General features: G+C 35.4%; 1 protein-coding gene across 45 annotated transcripts in view; it reads left to right on the forward strand.

Moving 5' to 3' along the window:
• The window catches only part of GPHN (gephyrin), a 567,426-nt gene that overhangs the window by 338,157 nt on the left and 214,723 nt on the right, over window positions 1-14,546 (forward strand). For all 45 annotated transcript variants that reach the window (NM_001243302.1, XM_084966151.1, XM_084966156.1 and 42 more), the window contains 1 exon segment: window positions 13,951-14,085. In NM_001243302.1, coding sequence (NP_001230231.1) covers window positions 13,951-14,085 — 135 coding nt within the window.

The raw sequence follows: 14,546 nt of genomic DNA on the forward strand, positions 1-14,546 counted from the left end.
TTTAAACATAAGAAATGGACAGTCATCTAAGTAAAACTGTGTTGGTATTTAGGATTCACCTCTGATTGGCAAGAAAATATACCTGTGAGCTTAAGCAAGTGCTTAAGAATACATTCCTCTGGCTATGCAGTTTATCTGGTCACATTAGATGAATCCTTTGGCATCTCAGTGGATGATCTCTAAAACTGTTAGGGAATTTTTTTTAAGTTAAAATCATGTCTTTGTTATAAATACTAAATGAATACACATCAAAGATGTTATTTCACTCATTGAGTAATGAGGGAACCAGAAAGGTGTTATAACTGATTAACAGGAGAATTCAAAGAACGCAAATATATAGGGATTGGGAATACTGAAATGAATTTACAAATAAATGCAACACTTGGTCACTGTCTACAAGATAGTCGATTACAAAAGGATCATTTGGACCAAAACTATATTATGACCAGGTTTTGACAACTTAGACTTGTAAAATAGATGAAAGGCTGAACAGTGCAGATAATTCAAAATTGTCCAGTACATTAGACACCTTATAGTATTTTTTGTCCATTTTAAAGTCTTTCACTATTTTTCCTGGCATATGAAAGAAGTGTAATAATGCATGGATGTTTACAAAATAAAATAACATTTTTGCTCAAGATGTCCATGTGCTTAATGTGCTTTTTTATTCTTGTTTGTTTCTACTCATATGGATGCCACAATGCAGGATTTTTCTAGATAGCTGTATGATCTTTAATAATAAATGTTTGATGTATGTATGTGTGATGAATTTGTAGTAACCATTACTTGGGCTATTAAGTATATGTTCTTGAAAGCTTTTCACAAAGATTGCTATTATTATTAATAAAATAAATAGGAAGATGTATTAAAATAAACTACATAGACCTTTTTCAAATCTGAGAAAAGGTATGCATTGTGCTTTTTAAATTTTTTTATTTTATGATTTTTATTTTTTCCATTATAGTTGATTTATAGTGTTCTATCAATTTCTTTTTTTATTGTTATTTCCCCAATACCTTTTTTTTTCTGCTATACAGCATGGTGACCCAGTTATGCATACATATATACCTTCTTTTTTCTCCCATTATCATCTCTGTCATAAGTGAGTAGACACAGTTCTCAGTGCTACACTGCAGGATCTCATTGCTAATCCATTCCAAAAGCAGTAGTGTGCATCCATTAACCCCAAGCTCCCAATCCATCCCTCCCCTTCCCCCAGGGCAACCACAAGTAACTACTCTCCAAGTCCATGATTTTCTTTTCTGTGGAAAGGTTCATTTGTGCTGTATATGAGATTCCAGATATAAGTGATATCATATGGTATCGTCTTTCTCTTTCTGACATATTTCACTCAGTATGAGAGTCTCTAGTTCCATCCACGTTGCTGCAAATGGCATTCTTTTGTTCTTTTTTATGGCTGAGTAGTATTCCATTGTATATGTATACCATATCCTCCTAATTCAATCATCTGTTAATGGACATTCGGGTTGTTTCCATGTCTTGACTATTGTGTGAATAGTGCTGCAATGAACATGCGGGTGCATGTGTCTTTTTTAAGGAAAGTTTTGTCCAGATATATGCCCAAGAGTGGGATTGCTGGGTCATATGGTAGTTCTATGTATCATTTTCTAAGGTACCTCCATACTGTTCTCCAGAGTGGTTGTACCAGCTTCCATTCCTACTAACAGTGCAGGAGGGTTCCCTTTTCTCCACACCCCTTCCAGCATTTGTTATTTGTAGACTTATTAATGATGGCCATTCTGACTGGTGGTATCTCGTGGTAGTTTTGATTTGCATTTCTCTAATAATCAGTGATGCTGAGCATTGTTTCAAATGCTTGTTGGCCATCTGTATATCTTCCTTGGAGAAATGTCTTTTCAGGTCTTTTGCCCATTTTTCCATTGGGTTGTTGGCTTTTTTGCTGTTGAGGTGTACTAGTTGTGTGTATATTTTAGAGATGAAGCTCTTGTGAGTTGCATGATTTGAAACTATTTTCTTTCATTCTGTAAGTTGTCTTTTTGTTTTCTCTTTGGTTTCCTTTGCTGTGCAAAAGCTTGCCAGTTTGATTAGGTCCCATTAGTTTATTTTTGCTTTTATTTCTGTGCAATCTACAGATTCAGTCAATCCCTATCAAATCACCCATGTCTTTTTTCACAGAACTAGAACAAACAATACAAAAATTTATATGGAACCACGAAAGACTCAGAATTGCCAAAGCAATTCTGAGGAACAAAACCCAAGCAGGAGGCATAACTCTCTCAGACTTCAGGCAATATTACAAAGCCACAGTAATCAAGACAGTGTGGTACTGGTACCAAAACAGACAGACAGACCAATGGAACAGAATAGAGAACCCAGAAATAAACCCAGACACCTATGGTCAATTAATCTTTGACAAAGGAGGCAAAAACATGAAATGGGGAAAAGACTATTTTTAGCAAGAATTGCTGGGAAACCTGGACAACTACATGTGAATCAATGAAACTAGAACACACCTCACACCATGCACAAAAATAAACTCAAAATGGCTGAAAGACAAGACACCGTCAAACTCCTGAAAGAGAACATAGGCAAAACATTCTCTGACATCAGCCTTACAAATGTTTTCTCAGGTCAGTCTCCTAAAGCAAAAGAAATATCAATTTCTACTGTACAGCAGTGTGACCCAGTCATATATGTACATTTATATTATTATAATGTATATATTAGTTTTCTCAGCAAAGTGACCCAGTCATATATATACATAATTATATGTATTATTTTTCTCACATTATCCTCCATTATGTTCCATCACAAGTGAGTGGATATAGTTCCCTGTGCTACACAGCAGGATTGCATTGTGCTTTAACAACATAAGCTTTGGCATCACCTCAACAGTGACCCGAGCTGCTGCAGTCAGATTCTTAACCCACTGCCACAGCAAGAACACTCAAAGAGACCTTTTTAAAATCTATATCAGGTATTTCATATTTTACCTGTCTTTTCTAGTGCTGTCACTTGCAAATACATTAATCACACTGCATTCAAGTCAGTGATAGGGGTTCCCATTTTGGCCCAGCAGGTTAAGGATCAGACATTGTCTCTGTGAGGATGTGACTTCAATCCCTGGCCTGCCCAGTGGGTTAATGATCCAGCATTTCCACAAGCTGCAGCATAGGTGGCAGATGCAGCTTAAATCTGGTATTGCCGTGGCTGTGGCATAGGCCCCAACAGCAGCTCCAATTCAGCCCCTAGCCCAGGAACATCCATAAGCCACAGGTGTGGCTGTAAAAAGAAGAAAAAAAGTCACTGGAACCCTATTGTTTAATTGCTTAACCAGCTGAAATATATTTTCTTGTAGGCAAAATGCACTTTGTTTATCTTATTCCAAGAATTTTTTGAATTCTTGTTAAATATATGACTTGCCCAATACCTTAAAACAGAACTCAAGATACATTGGTTTGATAGTTTTGTACTTTAGTAATATTTTCATAACAATCATAGCTTCTAAAGGATCAGTATAAGAAGCTGTGGGAAAATACATGACTTTTTTCTTTCTGAAAGAACCCATTTAGGCATTCATATGTAATCAATTATTAGTTCAGGTCCTATATTGCACACTTGGATGTATAGTAGGATTTTTAAGAGAATGCAGTCTATCTTAAAGGTCTTTAAACAGAGAAGTTACTAGGCAAAGGTTCATATGATAGAGCTAACAACCAAGCTGGACAAGGACCTCAGAAGCCTTACCATAGAGACTGGCAAATTGTGGCTTTGGAAGCCATTCTCCTTCATTCGTGGCTGCTTTGGGAAATTCACTCCGCTTGTTATAAATCTGCCCACTAGCTACCCAAAATTAAAGCCATATAACAAAAGGATCTTCCATTATGATAATCTTAACACGTTTTCTCTAAGTTTAAATATTTTTTCAAAAAAAGATGAAGTAGTAAAAACAATGATTCAAAGGGGAAATGTACACTTACTTAAGAATTAACTTAGCATCAAAATACAAAGTTGTGTATTTACTTTATTGGTATTCTTACCGACAATTCAAAAGACTACAGAGTTTATAAAAGGAAATGATACTTTAGCTATGCATTCTAATTTTGATAATATAATTCTCCATTTCATCTTTTAGAAGTGTTTGCCCAATAAAAGTAGATTTAAAACAGAATGGCTACATAACCAGAAAGAACCAGCACAATGGCTAAGAAAGTATGTTTTCCAATTAAAATTTCCCTAAATGAGGAATATTCTAGTGTTTAATAAATCACGGTTGAAATTACATTGCATATTTACAGAGTGTTAGAGATCAACTGGGACAAATTGTTTTCCCTGTGCTCTCAGTTTCATAAGATAATAGGAATACAGATTAGTTGATCTGCAAGTAGGAATGTTATTTCTTTTGAAAATGATTTGGCACTTGTGCTAAACTAATCCTCTACAAATTCTGCTTACTCTAAGTGGATCCTCACTACTCCTTAGAAAGACTTTCTTTCATCTCTTATTGACTCCTTTATATACATTGCTGAATTGTAATTTTCAGGCCTTTTCCTTTTTCATTTCTTTTCTTGTCTTAATTGTTATATTAAGGATCATCAAGGCTAAACATCCATCCTTTCTGCTGATGCCATTTTTCTGAGTTAACATTCTGTTCCATTCCTCTGTCTCAAGGAGAGCTTGAATTCTCTAATTTGGTAGTTGCTTCTACTTCTTTATGATCAAAGAAGAAAATATTATCAGCTGTGTACAAGGCATTGTGCTCATTCTCTTAACTACTCCCTAGCTGTTGAGTACAATGACCATTTCTTAATTTTTGAAACAATCCCTCCCATGAATTTCATTACTAAAGTTTTAAAATTGTACAGTGATACATGAGTACATTCTTTTTATTAAAAAATAAAAATGGGAGTTCCCGTCATGGCGCAGTGGTTAACGAATCCGACTAGGAACCATGAGGTTGCGGGTTCGGTCCCTGCCCTTGCTCAGTGGGTTAACGATCCGGCGTTGCCGTGAGCTGTGGTATAGATTGCAGACGTGGCTCGGATCCTGCGTTGCTGTGGCTCTGGCGTAGGCCGGTGGCTACAGCTCCGATTCAACCCCTAGCCTGGGAACCTCCATATGCCGTGGGAGCGGCCCAAGAAATAGCAACAACAACAAAAAAAAAGACAAAAAGACAAAAAAAATAAAAAATAAAAAAAAAAATAAAAATGAAAACATAGATGTAACATTAACCCTCACTTGAACCAACCTCTCATCTCATTCGCTTCACACACCCCCATTAGTAAATTTTTTATCAATTAGGGAGTGTATTTTAAAACTATATGTCTTTTTCTGTACAAACGTAGTAAATAAAATCCTAACAGGTTGTAAGTGGTGTGTGTTTGTGTGTGTATTTAATTAAGAGAGGAAGAGAGAAACTTGACAAGTTACCTCTAAAATTTATACAGAATGGAAGTGCAAAAGACCAAAAATAACCAAGATACTCATGAATAAGAAAAAGAACAAAGTGAGATCTGTTGTATAAATATCGACTTAAAATATTATAAAGTAGTGTATTATTGGTGCAAGATTTAAAACTTAATCAATGGAACAGAATAGACGCCTTAAAAAAATGCCAGCATATATGGACACTTGGTATATGACAGAGTTTGGGTTACACATTAATGAAGAAGTTCTTTATTCAATAAATGAGACTGAGACTGATGGCTGTCCTTATGGAAAAAATAAAATTTTTTCTTTATCACATACAGTATACAAAAATCAATTCTAAATTTATGAGAGACCTAAATATGAAAGACAAAACTATAAAGCTTTTATAGATTTGTAGAGGACAAAGTTTTTATTATGCTGGATTATGAAAGAAACTCTTTTTAAATTTAATCGAAGTTAAATTCACATAACAAAATCACCAATTTAAAGTGTATAATTCAGTGGCTTTTGTACATTTACAAAGTTCTGCAAATATCACCTCTAATTACAGAATATTTTATCACCCCCTGCCAACAAAAACACTACACCCATTAAATAGTCACTCCCTATACCCCCCACTTCCCATCCCTAGCAACCACTGATTTGCTTTCTGTCTATGTGTTTGCCTGCTATGGATATTATATATAAATGGAATCATACAATATGTAGTTTTTTTATGTCTAACATCTTTCGCTTCCCATCCTGTCTTCAAGGTTCAACTGTGTTGTAACGTGCGTCAGTACTCCTTTTTATGGCTGTAAAATATTTCATTGTATAGATGTTCCACATGTTGTTTAGCCATTGATCAGCTGGATAGACATTTTGGTTGTGTCCACTTTTTAGTTACTAAAATAATGGTGGTGTGAACACTGGTATACAAGTGTTTGAACATCTGTTTTTGATTCTCTTCAGTTTACACCTGGAAGTAGAATTGTTGAGTTATTCTATGTTTCACTTTGTGAGAAACCGCCAAATTGTTTTCCACAGAGCTGCACCATTTTAGCATCCAACAGTAGTGTATGAGGTTTCTAATTTGTTATTTTCCTTTTTAAAAAAATCAGAGCCATTGAGTGTGAAGTATCTCATTGTGGTTTTGATTTTCATTTCTCTAATGATAATGAACATCTTTTCATGTAGCTTGTTGGCCATTTGTATATGTTCTTTGGAGAATTATCTATTCAAGTCTTTTGCCTCATTTCTTATAATGATGTGTGTGTTTGGTTTTTTTTTTTAATGGATTGTCTTCTGCTGTTCATTTGTAAGTATTTTTTATGTAGTCCAGATAACCTCTCTCTCTCTCTCTCTCTCTCTCTGTCTTTTTTTTTTTTTTTTTTTTTCCCTAGTTAGGGCTGCATGTACGGCATATGGAAGTTCCCAGGCTAGGGGCAGAATTGGAGCTGTAGCTGCCAGCCACAGCCACAGCCACAGCACAGCAACGCAAGATCTGAGCCACGTCCATGACCTACACCACAGCTCATGGCAACACCAGATCCTTAAGCCACTGAGAGAGTCCAGGGCTCAAACCTGCATACTCATGGTTACTAGTTAGGTTCATTACCACTGAGTCACAAAGGGAATTTCCGGATAACCTCTCTTGATAATGTCCTGTGATGTACAAAAGTTTTTAATTATAATGAAGTCCAATTCGTCTAAATTTTATTTTTTTCTTATAATTTTGGTATCATATCCAAGAATGAATTGCCAAATCCAAGGTAAAGAATATTTATCCCTCTGTTTTATCCTGAGAGAGCATTATTTTAGTTCTTACATTTTGATCTTTGATCCATTTTGAGATAATTTTTATATATGGTGTGAGATGAGTAGAATTTCATTTTTTAATGTCAATATCCAGTTGTTCTGGCACAGTTTGTCAAAGAGATTATTCTTTCCCATTGATTGTCTTGGCACCTTTGTCAAAAATTAACTATAAAGATATAAGACAGTTTATTTCTGGACTTTCAGTTCTATCCCATTGATTGATATGTCTGTGCTTATACCATTATTACACTGTTTTGGTTACTGAACCTTTAAGTTTTGAAATTGGAAAGTATGAGTCCTCCAATATTATTTTTCAAAATTATTTTGGCTATGTTGAGTCCCTTGAGATTCCATATGAATTTTAGGATGGGTTTTTATATCTCTGCAAAAAATTTTGTTAGAATTAGAGATTGTATTGATGGGCATTTTGAAAATATATTTCCTTCAGCATATTGAAAATATCTTCCCACTGCCTGCCTCTATGCTGTCTGTTAAGAAATCAACTGTTATTCTTATTGAGGATTCCTTGAGTTGCTTTTCTCTTGCTGCTTTCAGAATTCTCTCTTTGTCTTTCACTTTCAGCAGTTTATGTGTCTTAATGTAGATCTCTTTGAGTTTATCCAACATGGGATTGTTGAGCTTCTTGGATGAGTAGATTCATGAGACTTTCAGCAAACGTGAAAGTTTACAGGCATTATTTATTTAAATACTTACTCTGCCTCTTTCTTTTCTCCTTCCTAGGTTTCCTATTATGCATGTTTTCGTTCACTTATTGGTGTTTCAAAGAAGTAGTTAACTTAAAACCTTTGTCTAGTCAGCCTAGTGTCTAGACTTTCTCAAGAACAGTTTCTATTTCTTCTCCATCCCCACCCCATATATGGACCATACTTTCTTGTTTTTTTTTTAATATTTTATAAAAAAAATTTACCTGTGATTCCTCCTTTTATTTTTTTATTAGTCAATGAATTTTATTATATTTATAGTTATACAGCGATCATCACAACCAAATTATAGATTTCCATCTCAACCCCCCAGCACATCCCCCCACCCCTCCAACCTGTCTCATTTGGAAACCAAATTTTTTTGAAGTCTATGAGTCAGTATCTGTTCTACAAAGAAGTTCATTGTGTCCTTTTTTCAGATTCCACATGTAAGTGATAGCATATGATGTTGGTATCTCGCTGTCTGAGACTTCACTTAGCATGATAATTTCTAGGTCCATCCATGTTGCTGCAAATGCTGGTATTTCTTTCCTTTCTATGGCTGAGTAATATTTCCTTGTGTATATGTACCACATCTTCATGATCCACTCTTCTGTTGATGGACATTTAGTTTGTTTCCATGTCTTGGCTATTGTATATAGTGCCGCAATGCACATTAGAGTATATGTATCTTTTTGAGTCATGGTTTTCTCTGGATAGATGCCCAGGAGTAGGTGAATATTTTATAGATTTTAATTCAAAACTGGACACTGAGTATTATAAGTAGCAATTCTAGAAATCAGATTCTCTCCCCTCCCCAGGATATGTTACTGCTGCTTGTTATAATTGTTGTTTGTTCGTTGATTGACTTTTCTGAACTACTTTTATCATGTCTGTTATCTTTTATTGTGTGTGGCCGCTTAAGCCTGTTTCATTAGCTCTGTGATCAGCTAGTGATTTGAAGGAATTTCTGTAAATGCCTGGAAATATATATTTATATGTATACAAAAAGTGAAAATCTCACATTCTTTGCAGAATGCCTTCAATACTCAGCCAGACAGTTTAGAACTCTGCCTAATCTTTGCTTCCTGCTTGTGCAGAATCTGTGGTTCAGCAAGAGGTGAAGTTTTCCTTAGGCATAGTCATGACCTTTTGGATACTCGGGAATATGTAGGAGCTTTTCAAAGCTCTTATGCCTGAAAGAATCTCATCACATAGCCTTTTCCCCCAAGGTTTTCAGTTGATCTGTTGTTTGCCCCACCTGTTATCCATTGCCCAGACATCAGCAGCTAATATATTTGACTTTAAATTTTTGGACACCTTCCCCTCCAGTTAGCTGCCTGAGCCTTTGAGAATTCCAAGTTAGGTGAAATAAAGACAAGCCCTTTGAGCGTATCCTTCAGTGAGCCACCGGAGATATTTGAAACAACCACAATTCTTGAGAATAAGATTTCCCTTTCAGTACCAAGAACCTTTACCAGAAATTTGGGCTGTCTTCAGGGCTATCTCTAAACTATGTAGTGGGGGATCAGTTGGAGTTTTTTGTGGGTTTTTTTAGTTAAGCATTCATTTGGTTGGTGTAAACTTGTTTAGTTTCTAGATTTCTGATAAAGTTTTTTTCTGACAGTTATTGTCAGTTTATTCACTTCTCGAGGGGTGAGATGGACTATTGATGTTCCCTACACTACCTTTCTACTGATTTCACTCAGGAAGGATGCCTTTTAAGATACAAAACCCACTAACTATAATGGAAATTATTGATAGAGCTAACTGTTATTAAAATTAAAATATTCTGTTCACCAAAATACATTGCAAGGTAAGAAGACAAGATACAGAGTAGAAATAGATATTTATACCGTGTAAAAACTCATAAAGGACTTATTGGCTAGAGTAGATATAGAAATCTAACAATTCAATAAAAAAGAACCACTCAATAAGGGAAAAATTGGGCAAAAGACTTGAACAGAGACTTTACAAAAGAGAACATCTAAATGGCTGATCAATATGAAAAGATACTGTCATTAACAACGAGGGAAAAAGAAAAACTACATTAAGATATTTTTACTGCCTACCACATTTTAAATAATTAATTATACTGACAATGCTAGGTAGAGCTAAGTTATGGAGTAAGAGGAACTATTACCTTTTTTTTTTTTTTTTTTTTTTTGGCCATGCCCCACATGTGCAATTTCCCAGGCCGGGAACTGAACCCAAGCCACAGCAGTACCTTTAACCCAGTAAGCCATGGAAGAACTCCTATTACCATCTTTTTTGATGGACATGTAAATTGGCTTAACCAGTTTGGAAATTTGTATAAGAATGTATTCATACCCTAAATCAAGCAATTCTGTCTCTGAGTATATATATAATCCTAGAATTAATGCATATGGGAATTATGACACATGAGCAAAAATTGTTCACCATGTCTCCGAAAAGGAAACAGTACAAATACTCATCAAAAGAGTAAACCAGGAGTTCCCACTGTGGCCCAGTGGAAACAAATCTCACTAGAATCCATGAGGACTCAGGTTCAATTCCTGGCCTCGCTCAGTGGGTTAAGAATCCAGCATTGCCATGAGCTGTGGTGAAGGTCATAGACACATCTAGGATCCCACCTTCCTGTGGCTGTGGCATAGGCCAGCAGCTGCAACTCTGATTTCACCCCTAGCCTATGCTGTGGGAATGGCCCTAAAAAGCAAAAAATAAATAAATAAATAAACCATATTCATTGCATCCTTTTCCTTCCCTCCAGATTTTTTCTTTACCACTTATAATAGGTATATATCTTCATAAAATAATAGCTTTCTTTTAGGTAACCAATGACTACCTCCATCTTATTCTTTGGTACCTGTTTCTCCTTTTTGTATCTTAGCATGTTTTTTCCATATGGTCTTTGTCTTTCAGATCTCATCTATTTCTGTAGCTTCCCCAGCCATGTCATTGCAAATAATTTCCAAGTCTCTGTGTCTAGCATTCATTGCTTTTTTGAAATGAGTGAAAATTTTATTTCCACACTACATAATGAAATTGCAAATTTATGACTGCCAATATTAAATTGATTCACAATGGTGATTGATAATCCCTTTGCCAGTTTCTTAGTTATCCTCCATGCTCATTCATCAGGGCATTTGTTCCAGATATTTATTGTTCTCCTAGAGTTATCTCTTCCACTTTTATGTCCCCTTTTTCTCATCCATTGATCCTCATTCCAAGCACCAAAGGAAAGAATAATAGTGAATATATCTCTTCACACAACCTACCCTGCTTTATTATCCCCACTTGCTTTTTTAACTCATTTCTACTCTTTTTACTTCGCTTGTATCTTCTTTAATTGCTAGGTCTAATGGATTCTTTTCAACTCTCACCTTATTCCTAGTCTCTTCAATAGTTCATATTTTGTATGTTTTTGTCTTTTTAGGGCCACACCCATGGCATATGGAGCTTCCCAGGCCAAGGGGTCGAATCAGAGCTGTAGCCACTGGCCTACACCACAGCCACAACAATGCCAGGCCCAAGCCACATCTGCAACCTACACCACAGCTCACAGCAACACTGGATCCTTAATCTACTGAGCGAGGCCAGGGATTGAACGTGCATCTTCATAGATACTAGTTAGGTTTGTTAACCGCTAAGCCACAATGGGAACTCCCATATTTTGTAATACTCCTTGAAAGTGTCTTCTCTTTTTTCTTCCCTTATGTTCATTCTGTCTTGATTTTCCTCTTTAGTTTCCAATCTTTTTTATGCATAGGAAGACCAAATTATTTTTCTTCCAAACTGCAATACTTTTTAAAGTGAAATGTCCTATTTAATAATTAAGCCAGGATAATATATATAAACCCAGATCGTTCAAGGGAAACTAGAAGATATCATCATACCATTTACAGATTTTTGTTCCCTAATTCCTTCTCTTCCATTAACCCCTTAATATGGATATCACCTAGAATTTTCAACCATCATCTTTTGTTCTTTTTATATTCTCCTTGAATGATCTGAAATATTTTCATGATTGAACTACCACTTCCACTGATAGTTCCCAAAGTGTATATCCAATCAGTAATTTTTCCTGAACTCCGGGCTTTCATTTCCAATAGCTCATGGATATTTCCTGACTAGTAGCCTAAAAGTATGTACATCACAATGCAAACTTATCCTCTTCAAATATCCTACTCTTTTTTTTTTTAATTTGGGGGTTGGGGAGTTGCTAGTGTGTGTGTATGTATACATCTTGAAATATATATATATATCACACATGCCTAAAACTTTGTGCAGATGCTTCCTTAGGTATTGGACGTACAGTGGTGTCAAAAATACAGTTCCGTAATCATAACAAAGCATTCTGATTTGGGAGATAGACGTTGATTAAATTAGCATACATGTAAATGTAGTATAAATGCGAATGGTTTCTATGAAGGAGAGAAACATGGTATTATGTGAAATATAATGGGGCATTTGACCTTTTTTTTTTTCCAATATATGGCCTTGTTTATTAGACGTAAGTGGCACCATATAGCTATTCTAAATTAGGCTATCTATCGCCTTTTGTTTACAATACTTATTGCAATTCTGTATTCAGATATACTAGCAAGTGGATCCATTTTTCTTCTCAAACTTCCCATTGCTTTTCACCCATAAATCATATAAACTGTCAAGCCCTGAAATGGTGGCAATACCTTTGTTATTGAAAATGTAGGTATGGAAACTAAATAAAAGAACTTCTATGGAAATAATATATCATTTGTGAGAAAGAGATGATGTACAAGATAAGGAAGACCTTTCTAATCACATGGTCTGGCTAAGGCTTTCTTTTCACATCGTAAGTGATATTTGTTGATTGAATGTTAATTGCTTATTCTTTTATCGTACGTATTTCTCCTCTTTTGCATAAAACTTGCAAGTGGTCAAGCTCACATTCTGAGATAGAAGGCCTACACCCAGATCCTATACTAGAACCTAAACTAGTGCTAGCCCAGAACCTAAATTATGAATAGCCCCAAATAATAAATTTTATAATCAATATAAATATTAATTTTAAAATAAATAATCCAAATTATTTGTCCTCACATTTGTATATTTTTACTGTAGTGATACTCAATTCAGTTACATTATTCTTTACCATGTTGATAGATATAGTATAATAATAATAAGCCAGCATTTATTAAGTATTAGCTACTTAGAAGTGCTAGATAATTTATATACATTATCTTATTTAACCCTTAGTAATCTGATGAGGTAAATGCTATCATTATTCACATTTTTTTGATAAAGGAAATCGAAATTTAAAAAATATATCCATCAGTGTCCCAGCGGAAGTCACAGCATACATAAATGAATAATTAAGAGTTTAAAAAGGACTATGATATTTACAAAAGTTTAGGCAGATTTTAGGAAAAACGACAAAATATAATGCAGCACCCTGGGACTAGTAATAGTGGGAACCCGTAATATTCATAGTCCTGATAGGGCAAGGAAGAGAGCAGATGTTGGAATCCAGAAGAAGCTGTGAACAAGGGTCATCTGATAAGGGCTGTGATCTTAGCCAGTCTATGGTGACCTGAGGAATAAATGGAGCCAGGGGAATAAATGTCAGACCTTACTCCTTCAGCTTCCTGACAGTACCTCCTATTACCTAAAACTAGCTAGAAATCAGAGAACACAGAAAATAGCTTGTTGATTATATCTGTAGAGGTTAGCTTGGAGCAGAGAGGGTGAAGAAGAGTGGAGAATGAATCTGAAAGGGAAATACAAAATATCTAAGAATTACATAACTATTAAGTGGAAGAGCCAGTATTTGAATGCCAAATATTTTACTCCTCGCTTTAGTTCTATACTGCCTCATAAAAAAGCAGGAAAATATTTTAATCTGAAATTTCTACTATAACCCAAATTGTTGGATGTGTTTATACCTAGCAATAAGTGAGACCAAATATCTGAGAGCTGAGCTGCAAAGAATGCCCCCCCTCAAAAAAAAATGTTTTGTGTTTTTATTGATTTTACATGTTGTTGGTATTTTCAGCATATTAAATCTTACTTGTTCCAGATTCCAGACTCCATCATTTCTCGTGGCGTTCAGGTGCTCCCACGAGACACAGCCTCCCTCAGCACTACTCCCTCAGAATCTCCTCGTGCTCAGGCTACATCTCGCCTTTCTACAGCTTCCTGCCCAACACCAAAAGTAAGTACAGTTCTGTGGCACCTTACATCTGCTCTGCTCTGTGAATCTGGGAAAACTATCTAATATTTCCCTCTGCTTGACAAAGTTGGGTTGCATGCAAGATAGTGCAATGAAAAATTAATGGGCTATAAGATAGTTATCACCTGATGTTTCACAAATTGTCATATTAGGCCAAAAGTAGAACAGTAGAAATTTCATGCAAAATGCCTATTACATCATAGCTATAGGTTATTACTTTCTGTAACTTCTGTTTCTTTGTTGTAGACTGGTTATTTGTTAGCATTCTCATTAGTATAAATGTGAAGTTACTTGTTTTTGCAGAAGATGAATGTATTTCTGGCCAGTAAACAGCAAGATTAATAAAATAAATAATGTCACCAAAGGGATTTTTTTTTACCTTGTCCAAGCTGGGGTAGCTCCCTGCTCTAGTATCATTCCAGATTTTTTCCAACATATTCAAC

This window comes from Sus scrofa, chromosome 7 (genome assembly GCF_054392235.1).
Source record: "Sus scrofa isolate SSC_HxYL_T2T_F1_AM1 chromosome 7, Sscrofa_HxYL_maternal_Yorkshire_Landrace_v2.0, whole genome shotgun sequence".
NCBI classification, from domain to species: Eukaryota; Metazoa; Chordata; class Mammalia; order Artiodactyla; family Suidae; genus Sus; species Sus scrofa.